Source organism: Ornithorhynchus anatinus, chromosome 5, assembly GCF_004115215.2.
Source record: "Ornithorhynchus anatinus isolate Pmale09 chromosome 5, mOrnAna1.pri.v4, whole genome shotgun sequence".
NCBI classification, from domain to species: Eukaryota; Metazoa; Chordata; class Mammalia; order Monotremata; family Ornithorhynchidae; genus Ornithorhynchus; species Ornithorhynchus anatinus.
The window spans coordinates 97,601,164-97,623,557 of NC_041732.1; the positions used below are offsets into that span (position 1 = coordinate 97,601,164).

Consider the following 22,394-nt stretch of genomic DNA (forward strand, 5'->3'; position numbering starts at 1 on the left):
AGGCCTATATACTGTAGAGAGTTTGTGTATGTATGTAAATATGTACGTTGCACACACACACACACACACACACATATGAAGAAAAAGAGAGCGTTGTCGTTTACAGTTAAAGATACCTTATTAATGGTAAACCCGTATCCACACATAAAGCCCAACTCTCAGCCTCTAATCCCATCCACCTTAGACCTACAAGTGGAAGGATTCCCAGGAACAAAAGGACATTTAGACACACCAACAAATACAAAAAAACCCACAAGGCTTCTGCTAGACAGAAGGAGAGGGAAGGATTAGGGACTACATCTTTTCTTACCATTTTGCCCAAATGTTAATAAATACAAAGGGAAATCTCCCTTATCAATCTATCATTTGTATTTTTTGAGTGCTCACCTGTATGCCGAGTACTGTATTTGACATTTGGGAGAGTAAAGTTCAGTAAAGTTGGTAGACCTGTTTCCATCAATCAATTGAATTTATTGAGCATTTACTGTGTGCAGAACATGGTATTAAGTGCTTGAGAGAAAACAATATAACAGAGTTGGAAGACACATCCCCTACCTACAATGAGTTTACAGTCTAGAGGACTGTTTCCTGCCTACAAGGAGTTTGCAGTCTATAGGGGGAGACAGACATTAAAATACATTTCAAAGAGGCTTGGTGGGTCCACCAACTCATTCATTCATTCAGTCGTATATATTAAGAACTTACTATGTGCAGAGCATACTGTGCAATTCTATTGTATTGCACTCTCCCAGGAGCATAGAACAGTGCTCTGCACACAGGAAGTCCTCAACAGATGCATTTGATGATTGATGATAAGAATAATAATAATTCTGATGTTTGTTAAGCACTTACTATTTTCCAGGCACTGTACTAAGTGCTGGGGTGGAGAGAAGCAAATTGGGTTATAGTGACATGTACATAAGTGCTGATGAGTAGGGAGAATATTAAGTGCTTAAGGATATAGATCCAAGTGCATAGGTGACACAGAAGGAAGGGTGAATAGATGTTTCTCAGTTCGGGACTCAAATGTTTTCGATGTTGCCTTTTCCATCATGCTTTTCCTTCGCAAGATTCAGGCGAACAGGTAGAGCAGCAGGGATGAGCTCTTAAATTTCCAAGCATGGTGAATGAAGGGTTAAATGCCTTTCTGCATTTCTAGTCTCCACCGATTCTCGGTGACCTACTTTGTCTGGGAGCTGAAGGGAAAGAGGAAGGTGTATCAAAAACATGGGGTCAGCTTTGGGTTACCATTTATGTTAATAGATTGATTAAATTGGCTTTCAGTATTTTCCACAGTTCATGAGGCCATTGTGCAGCACCCTGTGAGGCAAGGATGTCAGGGAAGTTGGAAAGAGAAGCCGCACCAATAAAATTCTCAATTCCTGGGCAGGGTGGTCCTGGTTATCAAGGGAGTAAAGCGAAGGGAAAGTTTTCTTTCACTGCCACGATGGTGGCATGATTGCCACAAACAAATCAACATTAATATTAATTCAGTTGGATTTATTGAGCGCTTACTGTGTGTAAAGCAGTAATAGTAGTAGAAATAGTGGTTATAGTATTTAAATGCTTACTGTGAGCAAAGCACTGTACTAAATCCTGGAAAGAATATCAGGATAAGAATTAGATGGTGTCTGTCACTCAAACTACTCATAATCTGCTGATTATCTTTATTTTGCTCCTTCTCATAGGTTTTATGAAATGGAGCCGTTGATTAGTTAGGGAAAAAAAAAAGATGAAGCAGCTCTATGGAACAAGATTTATTGTGTGCAGCTGGGGAAATGGAACCTTAGGACCCTTGCCATTTTTTCCCACCTATCAGTCCCCTTTTTAGAACAACTAAATTGTTAGTCAGTGGATGGATATTTTTCTGTTCCATGGCAAGAATTTATGTTTCTTTAAAATCCTTTGCTTGGGACTACATTATGCAAATTGTATTCACCTTTTCTAGTAGGATTTATTTGTGCAGAGAGATATTCTGAAATTTGTTCTCCAGTTTCAAAACTAACATATTGCACCCTACTCTCTTGACCATACACAGGTAAGGATAAAAGCTACTGGGACCACTTTTTCTTCCCTTAAGTTTTTTTTTTAAATTTCTTCCAGTTATTTGCAATATGCATTTATATTGTGCAGACCTATTAAATCATTAATCATCTCTCCATTCAGCTTTCATCACCTATCCACTACGAGGGATAAGCGATCAGAGTAGGAGGACAGAGTGGTCTGGAATGCAGTGAACAAATTAAAATGGGCTGAAACATTTTTGGGGTAGCTACTAAATTCCGCTACTGAGAGAAAAAATGAGCCGAACGAGGACTGAGGCAATAAATTTTTCCCAGGTTGGAGCAATCAAAGCAAAATGCGAAAGCAGATAGAACGGGGACCTGGGAATCAGAAGGGTCTGGGTCGTAATCCTGCCTCCCCCACTTGTCTGCTGTGAAACCTTGGGCAAGTGGCTTCACTTCTCTGTGCCTCAGTTACCTCATCTGTAAAATGGGCGTTAAGACTGTGAGCTTCATCTGGGACAGGGACTGTGCCCAACTTGATTAACTTGAATCTACCCAAGTGATAGAACTTTATTTGGTGCATAGCAAAAGCTTAGCAAATACCATTGTTATCATTATTATTATTATTATTATTATTATTATTACATGAAGCTTATTTCGTTGGCTGGCCGAACTTCACTGTTGAATGGAGAAACGTGAATCTGACATGTTATTTCTGTGTCCTTATCTGAGCGACAATGAGACTGGATGATACCTTTCTCTAGGGGAATGTTCAACGCTGCCAAAAACGATTTGCTAACACAGGGAAGTTGGGAATCTGTTGCGGCACGAGTTCATCACCTCCCCAGTGCCAATTTTGTCCCAGTTTCAGATGTGCCGCAGGAAGTTTTTCGTTCAGAGATCCGGGCGGTGTTCTGAATTAAAGTCTTTAGGTGGGAAGAAGCCACACATTGGGGGTAGAAAACACCCCTTTGGGATTGACAGCAGTTCACTAATTCCCAGGGAACCCATTAGGTTCGGATTAAAGTCAAACTCCTTGTGGACACAAGACTAGTGCATTATTGCCCATTCTTGTGCCTTTTATCTTTTTATGCCATTTATTTTTCTCTCAGGTTTTTGGGGTACATGAAGATTTGTAGTAGCAAGGGAGACAAAAGACTCAAATTAGAGCTGTGCTTTTATCTTTTGTGATATTGGTCCACCCGGCAGGAGGGGATAAAAAGGAAGCCAAAGATATTTTGTGTGGATGATTCCATTACAGGGCTTTAAAAGCCATCCATCCAACATCACCCCTGGATTCCTCCCTGAACAAATATCTTCAGTGCTTCTGTACAACTGAGATCTGCATTACAAATAAGTTAAAATTGATAGTCAATTTGGATTGTGGTGGGCAGGGAATGTGTCTACCAAATGGAGAAGCAGCGTGGCTCAGTGGAAGGAGCACGGGCTTGGGAGTCAGAGGTCATGAGTTCTAATCCCAGCTCTGTCGCTTGTCAGCTGTGTGACTGTGGGCAAGTCACTTAACTTCTCTGTGTCTGTTACCTCATCTGGAAAATGGGGATTAAGACTGTGAGCCCCATGTGGGACAACCTGGTGACCCTGTATCTACCCCAGCACATAGAACAGTGCTCTGCACATAGTAAGCACTTAACAAATACCAACATTAGTATTGCTTTCCCAAGCACTTAGTACGGTGCTCTGCGCACAGTAAGCATTCAGTAAATATCATTTATCGATTGAGTGGTTGTAGTTGTTTTCTTAAGATACCTCCCTTCCCTGCCCCTCTAGACTGAAAGCTCATTGTGGACATTGTGTCTGTTTATCATTGTATTCTACTATCCCAAGTGCTTAGTACAGTGCTCTGCACACAGTCAGCGCTCAGTAAATACAACTGATTGACCGGTGCATTTTATGAATTGGCAGAAAGAATGCATTAGCTGTGGGGAAGAGGGAATTAGGAAGACCAAAGATCCAGAAGCCAAAATAAATCATTGGAATTCATATCAGGAAATTGTATCAAGCAGCTGTATTAACTGATCCAATGAATAGAATGTTCCCCCAAACAAACTGCTGCCCATGAACATTATTCTTGCACTGATAAAATTCAATGTTTAGGGTTTTTTTGGTAAAAACTATCCAGAAATGCTATGTTAACTGGAAGTTTTCTGTCTCATAGGTGCAAAGTGAAGAAGAAAAGAAGCAGATGGGTAATATGGCTTCTTCCTGTGATGGTAATTCTGATTGCAGTTCATTATTATTATTATTAATAATAAAATAATTATTAATATTATTTAAAACTGTAGCAAAATCCAAAATCTAAATTTTATTTAATTCTACTAATTTGTAAAATTTCTGTACGAAATCTAGCTTAGGGTTTTTTTTTTTTTCCTTCAGTGGCCAAGATTCTGGTACATGCACACAAGGAAATGGTTCAACAAATAAATTCTTTTTTGCTTATTTAAAAGTGTTATGGGTATATTTTTTATTCTTTTGACATTTCAAGGTAAAGAAAATTAATAATTCAAGTCACATCAATCAATCAATATTTATTGAGTTTATGTATTTATTGAGTGTTTACTGTGTGCAGAGCACTGTACTAAGTGGTTAAGAGAGTACGGTTCAGTGGATTTGATAAACATGTTCCCTGCCCATAGAAAGCTTACAGTCTCAGGGGGAGACAGATATTAATATAAATGATTCTTTTTTATGCAGGAAATGTGGAGTAACCGAATGAGCGCAGTCTTGGAAGTCCGAGGACCTGGGTTTTAAACCTGGCTCTGCCACTTAATAATAATAATAATTATTATTATTATGGTATTTGTTAAGTGCTTACTATGTGCCAAGCACTGTTCTAAGTGCTGGTGTAGACACAAGGTAATAGGTTGGTCCCACATGGGTCTCACAGTCTTCATCCCGATTTTACAGATGAGGTAACTGAGGCACCAAGAAGTGAAGTGACTTGCTGAAAGTCATACAGCTGACAAGTGGCAGAGCCAGGATTAGAACCCACGACCTCTGAATCCCAAGCCCAGGATCTTTCCATTGAGCCACGCTGCTTGTTTGCTGTTTGACCTTGAACAAGTCACTTAACTTCTCTGTTCCTCAGTTTTTTCATCTGTAAAATGGAGATTAAGAGTATTAGCCCCATTCGGGATATGGACTAAGTCCAACCTGATTGTCTTGTATCTACCCCAGGGTATAGGACACTACATGGCACATTGTAAGTGCTTAACAATAATCATTAAAAGTATGTTTTGTATTATACTCTAATGCAACATGATAACATATATTTATTTTCACCTTGTGCAAAAATTCTACAGTCCAAGCAGTAACCCCATCAGTGGTTTAAGTAGCAATCGAGCTATCTTTGTCAAATGAAAGTAGCCAAAAAATTGAAAAGAATTATCAGTTACAATACTATCTTGGTGGTATTATTATTATCCATAATAGGCAAACTTAATTGCGTCTAAAACATAATTTTAAGAGTAACTAAAAGACCCGTTAATTAATTGGATTCATTTGAAGAACTAAAGCAGTGGTTTCAAAATCTGCCATGTGATCTCACCACCAACCCCTTCCCCACATCCTCCCACTGGCCTGGAACTCCCTCCCCTCTATATACACCAAGACCACGACTCTCCCCACGGTTTTAATACCCATTTTACAGATGAGGTAACTGAGCCACAGAGAAGTGAAGGAAAAAAAAGAAAAAAATCTTCTTGAACTTCTTGAACTTCTCCTAGGTCAAATGGCAGACAAGTGGCTCTTTCCACTAGGACACACTGTTTCTCACTTAAGGCAAAACTGGGAAAATGCTCGATTCTAGTTTGATACATTTTAAAAAGATGATTGACATAGCTAAAAATGGGGAAAGTAAAACCCCCAAAATGAGTTTAACTGTGAGTCATAGGAAAAAGCTTGTGATTGGGAGGGAACATGTCTACCAACTCTGTTGTATTGTACTATCCCAAGTGTTTAGTACAGTACTCTACACTGAGTAAGCACTCATTAAGTACCATTGATTAACGCTTGGTGCTTTTCGTGTTATTTCCTCATGACACCATAACATAGTAGGTTTGTTATATTCATTCTAAGATTTTTCCAGCAAGAGAAACCTTCTTTTCTCTAAGCCAGCAGTTACTGCTCTGGGTTTATGTGTTTTGCAGAACTCTTAGTACTTTGCTGAGAAGTAAAGTATGATGCAGTAATTTTAGTAATTATGTATCTTGACATTTAGGTTTAGTAAAATGCATTCTAGTCATGAATCACTGGAGATTCCTGGGCAAATTTGGATGTGCCTGGCCTTAGCAGGTGTAATTTTTCTGCTAACTTTTCCTCATCATAAGTAAATTGTGATTTGCATATGATGTTATTCCCTTTCATCTCTAGTTCATTTCATTATAATAGTTGCTTTTTGCTACCATTCTATAATATTTTCCTGAGAAAAGCCAATTACTTTAATTGATTTAGTGTCAGACAGTGAAATTTCCTTAAGTCGGTGTGTGATCAGATTACTATATTCTGGATTATTTTTATTTTTTAATTTTTGGTATTTGTTAATCACTTAGTATGTGCCACACACTGTTCTAAGGACTGGGGTAGAAAGAAGCTAATCAGTTTGGACACAGTTCATGTCAGTCTGTCACGTATTTATTCAGGGCTAACTGCGTGTAGAGCACTGTACTAAGCATTTGGGAAGTTACAGTGTAACAATATAACATTCCCTGCCCACAACAAGCTAACAGTCTAGAGTGGGGGAGACAGACATTAATATAAATAAATTCCCTATATGTACAAAAGCTATGGGGATGGAAGGAGAGAGGTGAATAAAGGGGCCAAATCAGGTTAACGCAAAGGGAGTGGGAGAAAAGGAAACAAGAGTTACTTCTATTGAAACCACTGATATTTTCTGCCTAACCAATTTCCTGTGGTACCAAATTTTGTATGCTTTCTCCCCTGTGGTGTCAGACTGAGTTTTCTTCATGGCATTGCTCTCCCCAGAGGAAAGGCAAAAAACTATTTGACTTTCTTGATCATACACTATTTTCTTGAAAAATGTCAGTCAAAAAAATTCCTTCATTGATTTAATGAGCAGTCTCTTCACTCTCCTACTTAAAGATATCTGTAGAGTCCAGAAAAAACATCCCAAAATGATTTCATCTTGGTTAATTTCCTTTCCTGAGATTTATGAATACCATTTTTAAATGCACAATGAAATACTTAAATTGATAAATATTTTGGTCCCAAATGATAATTCTAACATTGCATGTTGCATTGTGATGTTTTTTATCTTTCTACATCCAAATTGAACTTGGAAAATCTGATAGTTCTGCCAAATCATTTTTTTTTTTCAGTTTTCTGGCAAATCACGAGGTCTTTCCGGCTAAAGTGTATCAACCAAGAATAATAATAATCAATAATAGTTGTGCTATTTGTTAAGGTCTTTTATGTGCCAAGCACTGTACTAAGAGCTGGGGTAGATAAAAGATAATCAAATTGGGCATAGAATATGATCTATGCAGGGCTCACATCTAAATAGGAGGGAGACTGGCATCGGCTTTCCAAATTACAGATGAAGAAACTGAGGCCCAGATAAGTTAAGCGATTGGGTTCTAATCAGTTCCACCACTTATCTGCTGTGTGACCTTGGGCAAGTCACTAATTCATAAAATGGGGATTAAGACTGTGAGCCCTATGTGGGACAGGATCTGTGACCAACCTAATTAACTCACATCTATCCCGGGGTTTAGTACAGTTCCTGGTAGATAGTAAGTACTTAACAAATGCCATTAAAAATAGTTAGAAGTAGGAATTCTATGGGTCACCTGGAAATCTACAGATTTTACTTTTATTCCACCCACTGCCTGTTGCTTGTATCCTGCCCACTTTACTCAGAATAATACAGAAATCTGCCCCCATTGAACAATAATTCCTACAAGTGCCCCTCTTCCTAGCTCCTGAGTTCCTTGAGGGCAGGTACTTTTCTCTCTGTTTTCTGTGTCATCCTCAGGGTCCAGTACAGCTGTCTGCAGAATGAGGTAGTCACTCAGTAAACAGTTTCTGTGTTAACTCATTTTGTACAATGCCTTGTACCCTACGGGCACTTAAATCCTTGTTGATATCAGGAAAGCTGTAGCATTTGAGATGTTTTTAAGCAATTACGTTTTAGATGAGGATCTGATGGAACTTGGAGTGTTTAAGAACAAAACAGCAATTTTTCATCGCCTCATAATTTTGTGACTCTGTAGTGTTCTTAAAACTCAAGCAAGAAGTTGTACCTCACGGACCGGTTCGGTTTGAAGTGTAAAAGCTTTAAAGCTGATTTGGTTTTTATTAGTTTTACTTTCCTTGCAAAATGAAAATCACTCAAATAGATTTTCCTCAAACCTTTCCCAAGCAATCACTCTGGGATGCAACTAAGTGTGGAAAATAATTTCTGTGGAAAGTATCTGAGGAAAAAGGAGAGGTGATTATGAAAGCCCGGAATGTTCAGTGTTCCTTCAGTCTGGGAGCACTGGGATGAGAATGAAGACAGTAGGTGGTGGCAGAAACAGATCTTGGACCACGTGAGACTCACAGTCTCAATCCCCCTTTGAAGGTGACTTCAGCTCTGAGTCCCAGCAAAGGGATTGGAATATGAATGCGACTCCTATCTAAACTCTTGTTCAAGAGGTTGGCCTTTTTAGAATGTGAAAATCATTTTAGTGGAAGAAATCTTATAAGGTTATCCATCAATCAGTTGTATTTATTGAACGCTTACCATGTGCAGCACACTGTACTATGTGCTTAGCAGTGTGCAGTGGTGTGCAGTAAGACTGAGTTGGTGGGCTTGTTCTCTGCCTACAATGAGCTTAAAATCTAGAGCGGTGACAGACATTTAAAACAAACTGTGGCTATGTACGTAAGTACAGTGCTTTCACATAGTAACCTTTCAGTAAATTTGATTGAATGAATTCTTTGTGGCTGAGGGTGGGGTGAATAAAACTTTATCTCCAGCCCTGATCTCTCTCCCTCTCTGCAGTCTTGCATTTCTTCCTGCCTTGAAGACACCTCTATTCAGATGTGCTGCTGCCACCTAGAACTGAACTTGTCCAAAACAGAACTCCATATCTTCCCAACCAAACACTGTCCTTCTCCTGACCTTCCCATCATTGTAGACAGCACCACCATCTTTCATCTCTCACAAGCCCTTAACCTTGGCATTATCCTTGATTATCCTTTACTCCTCTATCTCATTCATCCCACATATACCCTATCACTAAATCCTGGCTGTTCAGCCATCACAGTATTGCTAAAATCCACCCTTCGTCTTCATCCAAACTGCTTTCACGTTAATCCAAACACTTATCCTATCCTGCTGTGATTACTGTGTCAGCCTCCTGTAGACCTTCCTGCCTTCTGGCTCTCTTCACTTCAGTTCATACTCTACTCTGCTGCCCAGATCATTTTCCTACAAAAAGGTTCAGACCATTTTTCTCCACTCCTCAAGAACCTCCAGTGGTTGCCCATTCTCCTCCACATTAAATAGAAACTCCTCACCGTTGGCTTTAAAGCCCACAGTCACCTTGCCTCCTTCTACCTCACGTCTCTACTCTCCTACTACAATCCAGCCTGCACACTTTGCTCCTCTAATGCTAGCCTTCTCACTGTACCTCAGTTTCATCTGTCTAGCTGCTGACCCCTTGCCCATATCTTACCTCTGTCCTGGAATGCTCTCACTCCTCAGATCCGACAGACTCCTGCTTCAAAGCCTTATTGAAGGAACATCTCTTCCAAGGGGCCTTCCCTGACTAAGCCCTCTTTTTTTTTTCTTCCACTCCCTTCTGTGTCACCCTGACTTGCTTTCTTTATTCATCCCCTGTCCCACCCCCACAGCACTTATGTACATATCCATGATTTATTTATATATATAAATGTCTCTCTCCCCCTCTAAACTATAAGCTCGTTGTGGGCAAGGACTGTGTGCTTGTACTACTTGTACTGTAGTCTCCCAAGCGCTTAGTTCAGCACTCTGCACATAGCAAATGGTCAAAAAATACGATTGATTGATGGATGGATTGATAAAGGGTACAGATCCAAGTGTAAGAGTGATGCAGAAGAGAGAGTGAGTAGGGGAAATGGCTTAGTTGTGGAAGGTTTCTTAGAGGAGATGTGTTTTCCATAAGTCTATGAAGATGGGGATAATGATCGTCTGTTGGATATGAATTGGGAGGGAGGTCCAGGCCAGATTCAGGTCGTGGGTGAGGGGTTGGAGTCAAGATAGACAAGATGGCGTTATAGTGAGTATGTTGGTTTTAGAGGGCTGAAGCGAGCGTTCTGGATTATAGTAGGAAATTAGCCAAGAAACATAGGAGGGGGCAAGGTGCAAGAAGACTGCAACCCTTTACAGTGGGTTGAAGGGAAGGCCAATTCTCAGATAATGATTTAGCTGCATTTTACACCATTGGAGGCTGAGTGGGACTGGGGAGGATTGGGGAAGGGAGGTTCAGACTGGAGAGCTAAAACAACACTTTTAGGCGCCTTGTCAACTCTGAACAATAAACTCTCATGGAAGAAGTCCAACAGTGATGTAGGGCAACAAATCACCAGCTATATGATCCCTCATTCTTCTCTACTCTGGCAAATACTACATTTGGTTTTTCTGCAGACCTAAGTTGTTACGTCTGCCCAGTCAGACAAAAATTGTCCTTGTTCCAAAAGAACTCTAGAGAAGAAGACAATTCTGCAGGCTCCATTACTAACCCATTCTGGTGCTTTAACCCTCCCTGCCAGTAAATTCTCTGTCTAACCTTATCCCTTCTACTACAGTTTTACCCCATCACCATCATCCTTGTCTACACGAATCACATCTACCAATTCTCTTGTATTATACTTTCCCCAGTGCTTAGTAAAGTAAGTGCTCAATAAATACCATCGATTGATCTCCTTTATAGCCACTCTTCATGGACTTGAATACCATTTAAAAGTCATTTCTGTATGTGGAGGGGTTGGTCACTCTGCCACCAGATTTCATTGGTTATATCTTCACAACATCACTAAAATCGGAAAAGCAGCATGGCAGAGTGGATAGAGCACAGACCTGGGAGTTAGAAGGTCATGGGATCTCATCCCATCTAATAATAATAATGTTGGTATTTGTTAAGCGCTTACTATGTGCAGAGCACTGTTCTAAGCGCTGGGGCAGATATAGGGTAATCAGTTTGTCCCACGTGAGGCTCACAGATAATCCCCATTTTACAGATGAGGTAACTGAGGCACAGAGAAGTTAAGTGACTTGCCCACAGTCACACAGCTGACAAGTGGCAGAGCTGGGAGTCGAACCCATGACCTCTGATTCCGAAGCCCACACTCTTTTCACTGAGCCACGCTGCTTCTCCACTCTGCCACTTGTCTGCTCTGTGACCTTGGGGAAGTCACTTCACGTCTCTGGGCCTCAGTTACTTCAACTGTAAACTGGGGATTAAGGCTGTGAGCCCCAAGTTTGACAGGAACTGTGTCCAACCTGACTTGCTCGTGTTCACCCCAGTGCTTAGTACAGTCCCTGGTTTAACAAATGCCATTATTGTTATTAATTAGACGAACATTGAAACTTCAGTCACTCTATTTTTTTTCCAGTTTCTCATAAACAGAGATGGGGCCTTGAGTGCCTGTCATGATTCTAATTAATATTTACTGGCTCAGATATCAGGATTTCAGATGCATAGCTGAGTTAACTATTCCCCACAGCTTACATCAAAAAGGGCTATCATTTCATAGAAATTAATTAGATTATCCCTGCATTTTATCAATATATTCGGTCGCCTTTTCTCTAATCATGATTATTTAAATTCCAATTTTTCAGTGATAAGCACCCGTCATAATTTATCAGACCTCCAGCTTCAGAAAATATTTTTATACAGTTTAAAACAAAATGTGTATTTTCAAGCCCTTAAGGGTTCTTGAATCCCTCAAATCAGAGATTTGATCTCAGGGATCATCTCCCACCTTTTCCTCACTCTTCTTCAAGTTTTGCATGAGCCAGTTTTGCCCAGCCAACTCTGAGCTCAGAGACAAGATAAAGAAATCAATACTAATCCAATTAGTTCTAAGAACTGAAATGCATAGAGGTGAGAGTACACAAATCTTTTTTATTTGTATACCTATCTGCATATAAAGTTATGCCTGATCTTGTCCCATTATGTTTTCTTTCTGAATAATCTTCCTTCAAAGCCACCTTTCTCCATGAGGAATTCGATTGGCTCCCACCATCAGACGACCCTTCCTTTTGGCAACTTCAAGCCCTTTTCATTCATCTTACATCCTTTACTGTTCATTTGCTACTGATTTATTTGTCCACCTGCATTTCTTAGTGGTAATGGTATGAGGAAGCAGTGTAAGCTTAGTGGATAGAGCACGGACCTGGGAGTCAGAAAGACCTGAGTTCTAATCCTGGCTCTGCAAACAAGTCTATTGTGTGATCTTAGGAAAGTAACTTAACTTCCCTGTGCCTCAGTTATCTCATCTGTAAAATGAGGATAGAGTGTGAGCCCCATGTGGGACAGGGACTGTGTCCCTCTTGATGCTGCCTCATCCTTCTGTCGGAAGACGCATTGGATAGGCGGTCTCTGCATGTAGCCTCCCAGGCTTTCCAAAGTCCAGTCTTGACCAGAGCCCTCACGGAGTTCTAAAATTGGTCAAGATAAAGTGCTGTTCCAAGTCAGATCTTCATGGTCCGTAGGCAGAGGCACATTGGGAAGGCGGCAGAAGATACTGGGGCATATATATTAGTAGCTTATGTGTTCACCTTCCCCATTAGCTTGTTAGGGAACTTAAGGCTGGGACCTCTAGACTGAAAGACTCTAGACTCTAGACTGTGGGAGGGGACTGTGTTTGTTATATTGTTATATTATGCTTTCCCAAGAGCTTAGTAAAGTGCTATGCACCCAGTAAGTGCACAGTAAATATGATTGACTGACTGACCGTGTCTTCCACTTCCATTATATATTTTCTTTATATATTGCTTGTATCCACCCCAGGGTCTTTAGTATTCATTCAGTAGTATTTATTGAGCACTTACTATGTGCAGAGCACTGTACTAAGCATTTGGAATGTACAATTTGGCAACAGATAGAGACAATCCCTGCCCATTGACGGGCTAACAGTCTAATCGGGGGAGACAGACAGACAAAAACAGTAGCAATAAATAGAATCAAGGGGATGTACATCTCATTAACAGAATAAATAGGGTAATAAAAATATATACAAATGAGCGGACGAGCACAGTGCTGAGAGGAGGGGAAAGGAGAGGGGCGGGAGCAGAGGGATGGGGGGAAAAGGGGGCTTAGCTGAGGGGAGTTGAAGGGGGAGGCAGAGAGGGAGCAGAGGGAAAAGGGGAAGCTCAGTCTGGGAAGGCCTCTTGGGGGAGGTGAGCTCTCAGTAGGGCTTTGAAGAGGGGAAGAGAGTTAGTTTGGCGGAGATGAGGAGGGAGGGCATTCCAGGACAGCGGGAGGACATGGGCCAGGGGTCGACAGTGGGATAGGTGAGAACGGGCGATGGTGAGTAAGTGGGTGGCAGAGAAGCGGAGCCTACAGGATGGGCAGTAGAAAGAGAAAAGGGAGGAGAGGTAGGAGGGGCAAGGTGATGGAGAGCCTTGAAGCCTAGAGTGAGAAGTTTTTGTTTCGTGCGGCGGTTGATAAGGCATACTTTTGTACAGTGCCTGGAACATAGTAAGCGCTTAACAAATACCATCATTATTATCATCATTATTATTATATTTCCCAAATGCCTAGTCTGTGCTTGACATACAGCGAAATATTGCTAGTTGTAGTTGTTATTGAAAAGCAGGTAGGTAATATGGTTCTCTTAATCCCTGGATTAAAAGATTGCTTTTGCATGGCAGCAGAGCATGAAACTGGGAGTACAATGTAAGAAGCGTGGCTCAGTGGAAAGAGCACGGGCTTTGGAGTCAGAGGTCATGAGTTCGAATCCCGGCTCTGCCACTTGTCAGCTGTGTGACTGTGGGCAAGTCACTTCACTTCTCTGTGCCTCAGTTACCTCATCTGTAAAATGGGGATTAAGACTGTGAGCCCCCCGTGGGACAACCTGATTCCCTTGTGTCTACTCCAGCGCTTAGAACAGTGCTTGGCACATAGCGCTTAATAAATACCAACATTATTATTAATGTAAGTGTGTTCCCCAAGTACAGTGCCCTCAACACATGAAGGTCTCAGTAAATACCACTGATTGATTGATCGATTGATTGGGAGTTAGAAAACACAGGTTACTTTCATTTTAGCCTCGGAAAAGTCACTTGACTTCCCTGCCCTCAGCTTCTCCATCTCCCTCCCTCTTAGACTTTTAAGCGCTCATGGGATGGAGCAACATTTAATCTAATTGTATTGTATCTACCTCAGTGCTTTGTTAGCACTTAATAAGGACCATCATCATCATCATAATTTAATTAGACATGCAGGAGATAACCAGATTATACAAAAGAATTCATCAGAACCATGCCTTGAGGAATAGCCTTATGATTGGTGCTGGAATTGAAGATTCAGCAATCGCAAATTGTATTTTCATTTTTTTCTATGGTATGCGTTAAGTACTTACTATGTGTCAAACACTGTTCTAAACACTGGGGTAGATGCAGGTTAATTAGATCAGACATGGCCCTGTCCCACATGGAAGTAGGAAGTGCTAAGTAGGAAGGCACACAGGTATTTAATCCCCATTTGAAAATTGAAGAAGCAGAGGGACAGAAAAATGAAGTGTTTTGCCCAAGGTCACACAGCAAGCAGTTGGTAGAGCTGGGATTAGAAACCCATGTCCTGTGACTCCCAAGCCCTGCGCTTTTTCCACTAGGCCATGCTGCTTCCTCATCACGAATCCAGGAGCCTGATGATGTGCACATTTTATTCCTAATTTTCCATCCCTCTAAAAAATGCAGTGAAATTACATCTCAGAAATAAGGTATGAAAGTGCATTGTTATTCATTTTGAGGTCCTGAGATGTAATAGAGTATTCTCTAGAAGGTCATAGTTGTTTGTAAATTGTATTTGACCAGTTTTCAGTTGTTGTGGTTGCCAGGTCAAAGGGTCTGTTGAGATCTAGGTCTTTGAACAGAAACATGCATTAAAAAAGTGGCATTTAACAGTCCAAGAATTCCAAGTCAGATACATGTTTATTATAATGTGAGGCATAACAGTGGCTATGTATCTGTTTCGTGCTGATAAACAGAGAACAAGCTTAAAGGTTGCAGTTGTTGTACTTTCATTTATCTGCAGCTTTCTCCCTGTACGCAGGGTCTTGGAAAGAAAATGATAGACTAATCTCAGCTATTTCAGTAAGCCATTTGTGATAAACTAATTTGAACTTAGCAAGGCTTGAACTAAATTCAAAAGGCAGGTGTCGTCATGTAGATGTTAACGCATAAGGATAGTTGGAAATGGCAGGCAATTTCCCAACTGTTCCTTGGATTATCTTTCGATTTTTAGTGTTATTATCAGGGCATTGAGATGTGGATAATCAGCAGGAGTAGCTTAATAAATTTGAGAGCCGAACACACACTCCCATGAACCTGGTGTTGTCTTCTATTTTGTTCTGTATTAACTGTGCCATTCCCTGTGAACTCCTAAAATATGTTATCACCCAAGGCCAACTGTCTGTTACTTCTCTGTAACTAAGGCAATAAGGGAAGAGAATAACTATTCCATTAGGCAGAATAACAGTTCAGGTACATTAGGTTGCATTTGAAAGTCATCATGCGTTGGCATAAAAGTTGTTGCACATTCCCACTGTCTTTCCATGGCTTTCAATTTGAGATGCTCCTAATGTTATTTTTATATGGAAAAGTCCAGTGGGAAAACCAAATGCTACAGGCTAATGGTAGGAGTCTATTAACAGTTCTGCTATCATTTCTGTAATCCGGGTACATTGAAATTTAATTTCCTGAGTCAGGTTTTGGGCATTTGGGTTTTTTCATAATAATAACTGTGGTATTGTTCAGCACTTACTATCTGCCAGTCAGTCAGTCAGTCAGTAGTATTAACTGAACTCTTACTATGTGCTGAGCACCGTACAAAGCATTTTGGAGAGTTCACTTCATCAGAGTTGGTAGACATGTTCCCTGCACACAATGAGCTTACATTCTAGAGGGGAGACAGACATTAATATAAATAATTAATAGATATGTATATAAGTGCTTTGGAGCTAAAGGGAGGGTGAATCCCAAATGTCCCAAAGCTCCCAAAGATACATGGGAGTGTTTCTAAGTGCTTAGATAATACAGAAGGGAGAAGGGGTGGGGAAAAGAGGGTTTAATCAGGGAAGACTTCTTGGAGGAGGTGTGACCTTAGTAAGACTTAGAAGGTGAGGATAGTGGTGGTGTGGCACATATGGAAGGGGAGGGAGTTCCAGGCTAGTGGGAGGATGTGGCAAAGAGGTTAGCAGCGAGGTAGATAAGATCGAGGCAGAGTTAGCAAGCTGGCACTACAGTAGCAAAGTGTAATAATAGTAATGATTATGGTACTTTTTAAGTGCTTACTTTAACCAAGCACTGTTCTAAGTCTTGGGGTAAATACAAGGTAATCAGGTTGGATGCAGTCCCTATCCCGCATGGGACTCACAGTCTTAATCCCCATTTTAAAGATGAGGTAACTGAAGCACAGAGGAGCGAGGTTACTTGCCCCAGGTCATACGGCAAGCATGTGGTGGAGTCGGGATTAGAATACAGGTCTTTCTGACTCCCAGGCCCGTGCTCTATCCCTTAAGCCACACTGCTTCTCATGTGCAGGTTGGGCATTAGTAGCAGATTTGTGAGATAAGGTGGGCGAGGTAGAGCTGAGTAAGGATTTATAGCCGATGGTAAGGAGTTTCTGTTTGTGGTGGAGGTGGGTTGGCAACCACTGGAGGGTCTTGAGGAGTGATCTTTCTGATCTCCCAACCTCCTGTCTCTCCCTGCTTCAGTCTAGACTTCACTCTGCTGCCCAGATTATCTTTCTACAGAAACGCTCTGGTCATGTCACCCCCCTCCTCAAAAATCTCCAGTGGTTACCTATCAACTTTTGCGTGAAGCAGAAACTCCTCATTATTGGCTTCCAAGCTCTCCATCCACTTGCCCCCTCCTACCTCACCTCCCTTCTCTCCTTTTCCAGCCCAGTCTGCACATTCTGCTCCTCTGCTGCTAACCTCCTCACTGGGCCTCGTTCTCGCCTGTCCCGCCGTCGCCCCTTGGCCCTCGTCCTTCCTCTGGCCTGGAATTCCCTCCCTTCTCACATCTGCCAAACTAGCTCCCTTCTCCCCTTCAAAGCCCTACGGAGAGCTCACCTCATCCAGGAGGTCTTCCCACACTGAGCCCCCCTTTTCATCTCCTCCTTCTCCCCTCCCCATCGCCTTTACTCCCTTCCTCTGCTCTACCTGCTTGTCAGCTGTGTGACTTTGGGCAAGTAACTTAACTTCTCTGTGCCTCAGTTACCTCTTCTGTAAAATGGGCATTAAGATTGAAACCCACGTGAGACAACCTGATCACTTTGTATCCTCCCCAGCACTTAGAACAGTGCTTTGCACATAGGAAGAGCTTAACAAATGCCATCATTATTATTATTACCTCTTCCCCACTCCACAAATATGTGTATATTTGTACATATTTATTAATCTATTTCGTTAATGAGTCTATCTATAATTCTATTTATCTATTTTGATGGTATCGATGCCTGTCTACTTATTTTGTTTTGTTGTCTGTCTCCCACATCTAGAATGTAAGTCCGTTGTTGGGTAGGGATTGTCTCTACCTGTTGCAGAATTGTACTTTCCAAGCACTTAATACAGTGCCCTGCACCCAGCAAGTGCTCAGTAAATGCGATTGAATGAATTAATTAATGAATGAGAGGGGAGATGTGGACTGATAGTTTATTCAGAAAAATGAACCGGGCAGCAAAAACTGGAATGGAGTGGGGAGAGACAGGAAGCAGGGAGGTCAGCAAGGAGGCTGATAGAGTAGTCTAGATGGGGCATAAGTGCTTGGAACAGTGTAGTGCAGTTTGGATGGAGAGGAAAGGGTGGATGTTAGTTACATTGTGAAGGCAGATTTAGTTCAAATATGTGGGTTTAATTAGTGAGTGAGTTGAGGATAATGTCAAAGTAATGCATTTGTGAGATTGGAAGGACAGTGAGACTGTCTACAGTGATGGGTAAGAAAGAGGAAGGGTTTGAGTGGGAAGATAAGGAGTTTTGGACATTTTTAGTTTGAGATGTCAGCGGATCATCCAGGTAGAGATGTCCTGATGGCTGGAGGCGAACTGAGACTACAGAGAGGGAGAGAGATCAGAGCTGGAGATGTAGATTTGGGAATCATCCACATAGAGATGGTAGTTAAAGTGATGGGAGCGAATGAGTTCTCCAAGGGAGTGGGTGTTGATGGACAATAGAAGGGGACCCAGAACTGGACCTTGAGGGATGCCCCCCCCACAGCTAGTGGGGAGGAGGCAGACAAGGAGCCCACAAGAGAGGCAGAGAATGAGCAGTTAGATAGGAGGGAAACCAGTATCAGTGAAGCCAGGGTTAAATGATGTTTCCAGGAGAAGGGGGTGGTCCATAGTGTCAAAGGCAGCTGAGAGATCAAGGAGGATTAAGATGGAGTAGAAAGCCGTTGGATTTGGTGGGAAGGAGGTCATCAGTAACTTTAAGAGAAAGCCGTTTCTGTGGAGTGAATTGGTGGAGGCCAGATTGCAGGTGGACAAGGTTGAAAGAGAGGAAGTGGAGTCTGTGAGTGTAGACAACTCACTCAGCGTATTTGGAGAGGAATGGTAGAAGAGAGATGAGGCGATAACTCGAGGGTGCTAGAGGGGAGTCAAAGGAAAGTTCTTTCAGGATAGGGCCTACCTATATTGATTTATGGATCTAATTATAGTCAGATGTTCCTCTCAGGATTTCTGAATGCCTATCAGGTAAGAGTTAATTTCATGGCTTTCTTGATTCCATATCAATGTCACTTGAGTTACTTGAGGTCTCAAGGAAAGAGAAGAAACTTAGCCGTTGGAAAGGATAGATGAAAAGGAAAAATTATTTCATTAGAACCCTGCTAAACATGCTGCAGTGCCATTATATGGGGTGAGTTTAATAGGCTCGGTGATTTACATACGAAGTTAAAAAAGAATCTTTACGATTTCATTACAGTGCAGTAATGGTTGGATGACACCAGGAAAATTCTTTTATTGCACTTCTGAGAGGAATCATTGTCCATCACAGCCTGCTCCAGTATTAGATAATCCTTGACATTATGGGGCCATACTCTAAAATAACATAACTGGAATAATTGAAGTTCTAATGTTGGTGAGGAGAATTGAGAGTGTTAGTGTGGCTTTAGAAATGCATTCCTCTGAGTCATAACTCCGAGTTCTAAATTCCTAGGTTCTAAAGAGTAGAATTGCTTTATTTTCCATTCCAGCTTTTAAGTTTCTGCTGAGTTGAAAAAAACCCAAAATACACAGCAGTGAGTGAAATGCCAGCATAGTCCCTGCACCTAGGGCAGAATTTGTAAATATAAGTGGATGGGTATCAGAATCAATATTCTTCTTCGTTAAGTTTATAACAATATTGTGTTGTTAAAATATTGGACTGTAAAACTCAACAGTTAGCTTAAATTCCAACACACAAATAGGATAGTAATAGTGATAATGATGATAATAATGGTACATGGTACTTCTTAAGTGCTTACTATGTGTCAAACACTGTAATAAGAAAAGGAGTAGATTGAGTAAATTAAATCACATTCAGTCTCTGTCCCACACTAGGCTCACAGTCTGAGGGAGAAAGAGGAGGTATTTAGACCCTATTTTATAGATGAGGAAACTGAGACACAGATAGATTAAATGACTTGTTTAAGGTCATGTAGTAGACAAATGCCAGCATCTGGACTAGAACGAGGTCTCCTTTTTTTTTTTTGCACTGCAATTTAAGCGCTTACTATGTGCTAGGCACCGTACTAAACATTGGGATAGATACAAGAGGGTCAGATTGGACAAAGTCTGGTGTCTCACGTGGTGTTCACAGTATTAATTCCCCATTTTGCAGGTAAGAGAACAGGGAAGCTAAGTGACTTGCCCAAGGTACACAGCAGACAAGTGGCAGAGCTGAGATTAGAACCCGGGTCCTTCTGAATATAAGACCCATGCTCTTACCACTAGGCATTCATGCCTCCCCATATTGTCTTTGATATTCAGTAAGGACTAGGGATCAGGTCGTGGGTCAGTGGAACGAGCACGGGCTTGGGAACCAGAGGTCATGGGTTCAAATGTCAGCTCTGCTACTTGTCAGCTGTGCGACTGTGGCAAGTTACTTAACTTCTCTGTGCCTCAGTTATCTCATCTGTAAAATGGGAATTAAGAATGTGAGCCTCACGTGGGACAACCTGATTACCCTGTATCTACCACATCCCAGTGCTTAGAACAGTGCTCTGCACATAGTAAGTGCTTGAATAGCAACACTATTGTTTTTATTATTAATAATTATCTGCCATATATTCTTCCCCGGCACTTAGTACAGTGCCATGCACAGTCTAAGCTCTTAGTAAATGCTATTAGTACTATTACTGCAAATTTATTTTCCATAGCTGAGTTTGTCCATTTTAGCTTCTTCTATGCCGTCCATTTTAGCTTCTTCTATGATTCCTATTTTGTCTTCTGTTCCTGATTATGAGCCGTTACCATGAATGTGATCCCCCAAATTATGCATATGAATGTTATTTCTGTGGAATTTTGTGTTAGAAAGTTATGTTCCTGCTTTTCTGACTAGAGCTATACAAATGATACAGTGTTTACTTGAATTTTCTATTCCTCATCTTTTACCTTGGTTTTCATTCATTCATTCAGTCATATTTATTGAGCTCTTACTGTGTGCAAGGCACTGTACTAGGTCCTTGGGAGAGTTCAATATAACAATTAACAGACACATTCCCTGCCCATAACAAACATTTTCCTAATTTTCATATCTGATTATATTCCCTCAAGTATGTTTCCTCTCCCTAGCATGCTATTTGGAGCTCCCATTGCCCATTCAGCTCAGGATCACCCTGTGTTTTCCACAGAGTAATAATAATATTAATTGTGGTATTTTTTAAGTGTTTACTGTGTGTCATCAAGTGCTGGTGTGGATACAAGCAAATGGGGTTGGATAAAGTCCCTGTCCTACATGGGACTCACGGTCTTAATCCCAGTTTTACAGATGAGGTAACTGAGGCACAGAGAAGTGAAGTGACTTGCCCGAGAACAGGAAACAAGTGGCATAGCTGGGGTTAGAATCCAGGTCCTTCTGACTCCTAGGCTGGTGCTGTATTCACTAGGCAACTGCTTCTCTAGCTAATGTCAGCAGCACTCAACTTTACAATTGGTAGAAACCTAGGGCAGAGAAGTTTGGTAATTTGCCAGCCTACTATTACCCAGGAAATCAGATGGACCTGATTTGGTTTTCCCTTCTCTCCAAACCCCTGTAATGGTTGCCTGCCTGTCTCTGCATCAAGCAAAGACTCCTGACCTTTTATTTTATGGCTCCTACTGCATTACTCATTGGCTCTCCTGTCAATCAACAAATCCATCATAATTATTGAGTGCTAATTGTGTGCAGAGCACTTTACTCAGCATTTGGGAAAGTAGAATATAACAGAGCTGTAGACATGTTCCCTGTCCATAAGAAGCTCACAGTCTAGAAGAGGAGGCAACTATTAATATAAATAATTGAATTAGAGATATGTAATAATAATAATAATGTTGGTATTTGTTAAGCGCTTACTATGTGCCGAGCACTGTTCTAAGCGCTGGGGTAGACAAAGGGGAATCAGGTTGTCCCACGTGGGGCTCACAGTCTTAATCCCCATTTTACAGATGAGGGAACTGAGGCCCAGAGAAGTTAAGTGACTTGCCCACAGTCACACAGCCGACAAGTGGCAGAGCTGGGATTCGAACTCATGAGCCCTGACTCCAAAGCCCGTGCTCTTTATTAAAGTGTTGTAGGGCTGAGGGGAGGGGTGAATCAAGACTGCAAATCCAAGTGAAAGGGTGGCACAGAAGGGATTGGTAAAAAAGGAAATGAGGGGTTAGTTGGGAAGACCTCTTGAAGGAGATGTGCTTTTAATGAGACTTTGAAGATGGGGAGAATGATCTTCTTCTGTAGGATATGAAGAGGGAGGGAATTCCAAACGAGAGGCAGGATGTGGGTGAGAGGTTGGTAGGGAGATTGATGAGATTAAGGTACAATGAGTAGGTTGACATTAGAGGAAGGAAGTGTGTGGGCTGGGTTGTCACAGTAAATCAGAGAGGTAAGATAGGAGGGTGGCAAGGTGATTGAGTGCTTTAAAACCACTAGAAGTTTTGGTTTAATGTGGAAGTAGATGGGCAATCACTGGAGCTTCTTGAGAAG

The 22,394-nt window shown here is 41.4% G+C and overlaps 1 protein-coding gene across 1 annotated transcript in view; it reads left to right on the forward strand.

Moving 5' to 3' along the window:
- L3MBTL4 (L3MBTL histone methyl-lysine binding protein 4) overlaps window positions 1-22,394 on the forward strand; it is a 437,216-nt gene that overhangs the window by 75,930 nt on the left and 338,892 nt on the right. Inside the window, exon 4 of the mRNA XM_029064475.2 lies at window positions 4,183-4,237. Within this exon, the coding sequence (XP_028920308.1) occupies window positions 4,183-4,237 (55 nt within the window). The remainder of the gene's footprint in view (window positions 1-4,182; window positions 4,238-22,394) is intronic.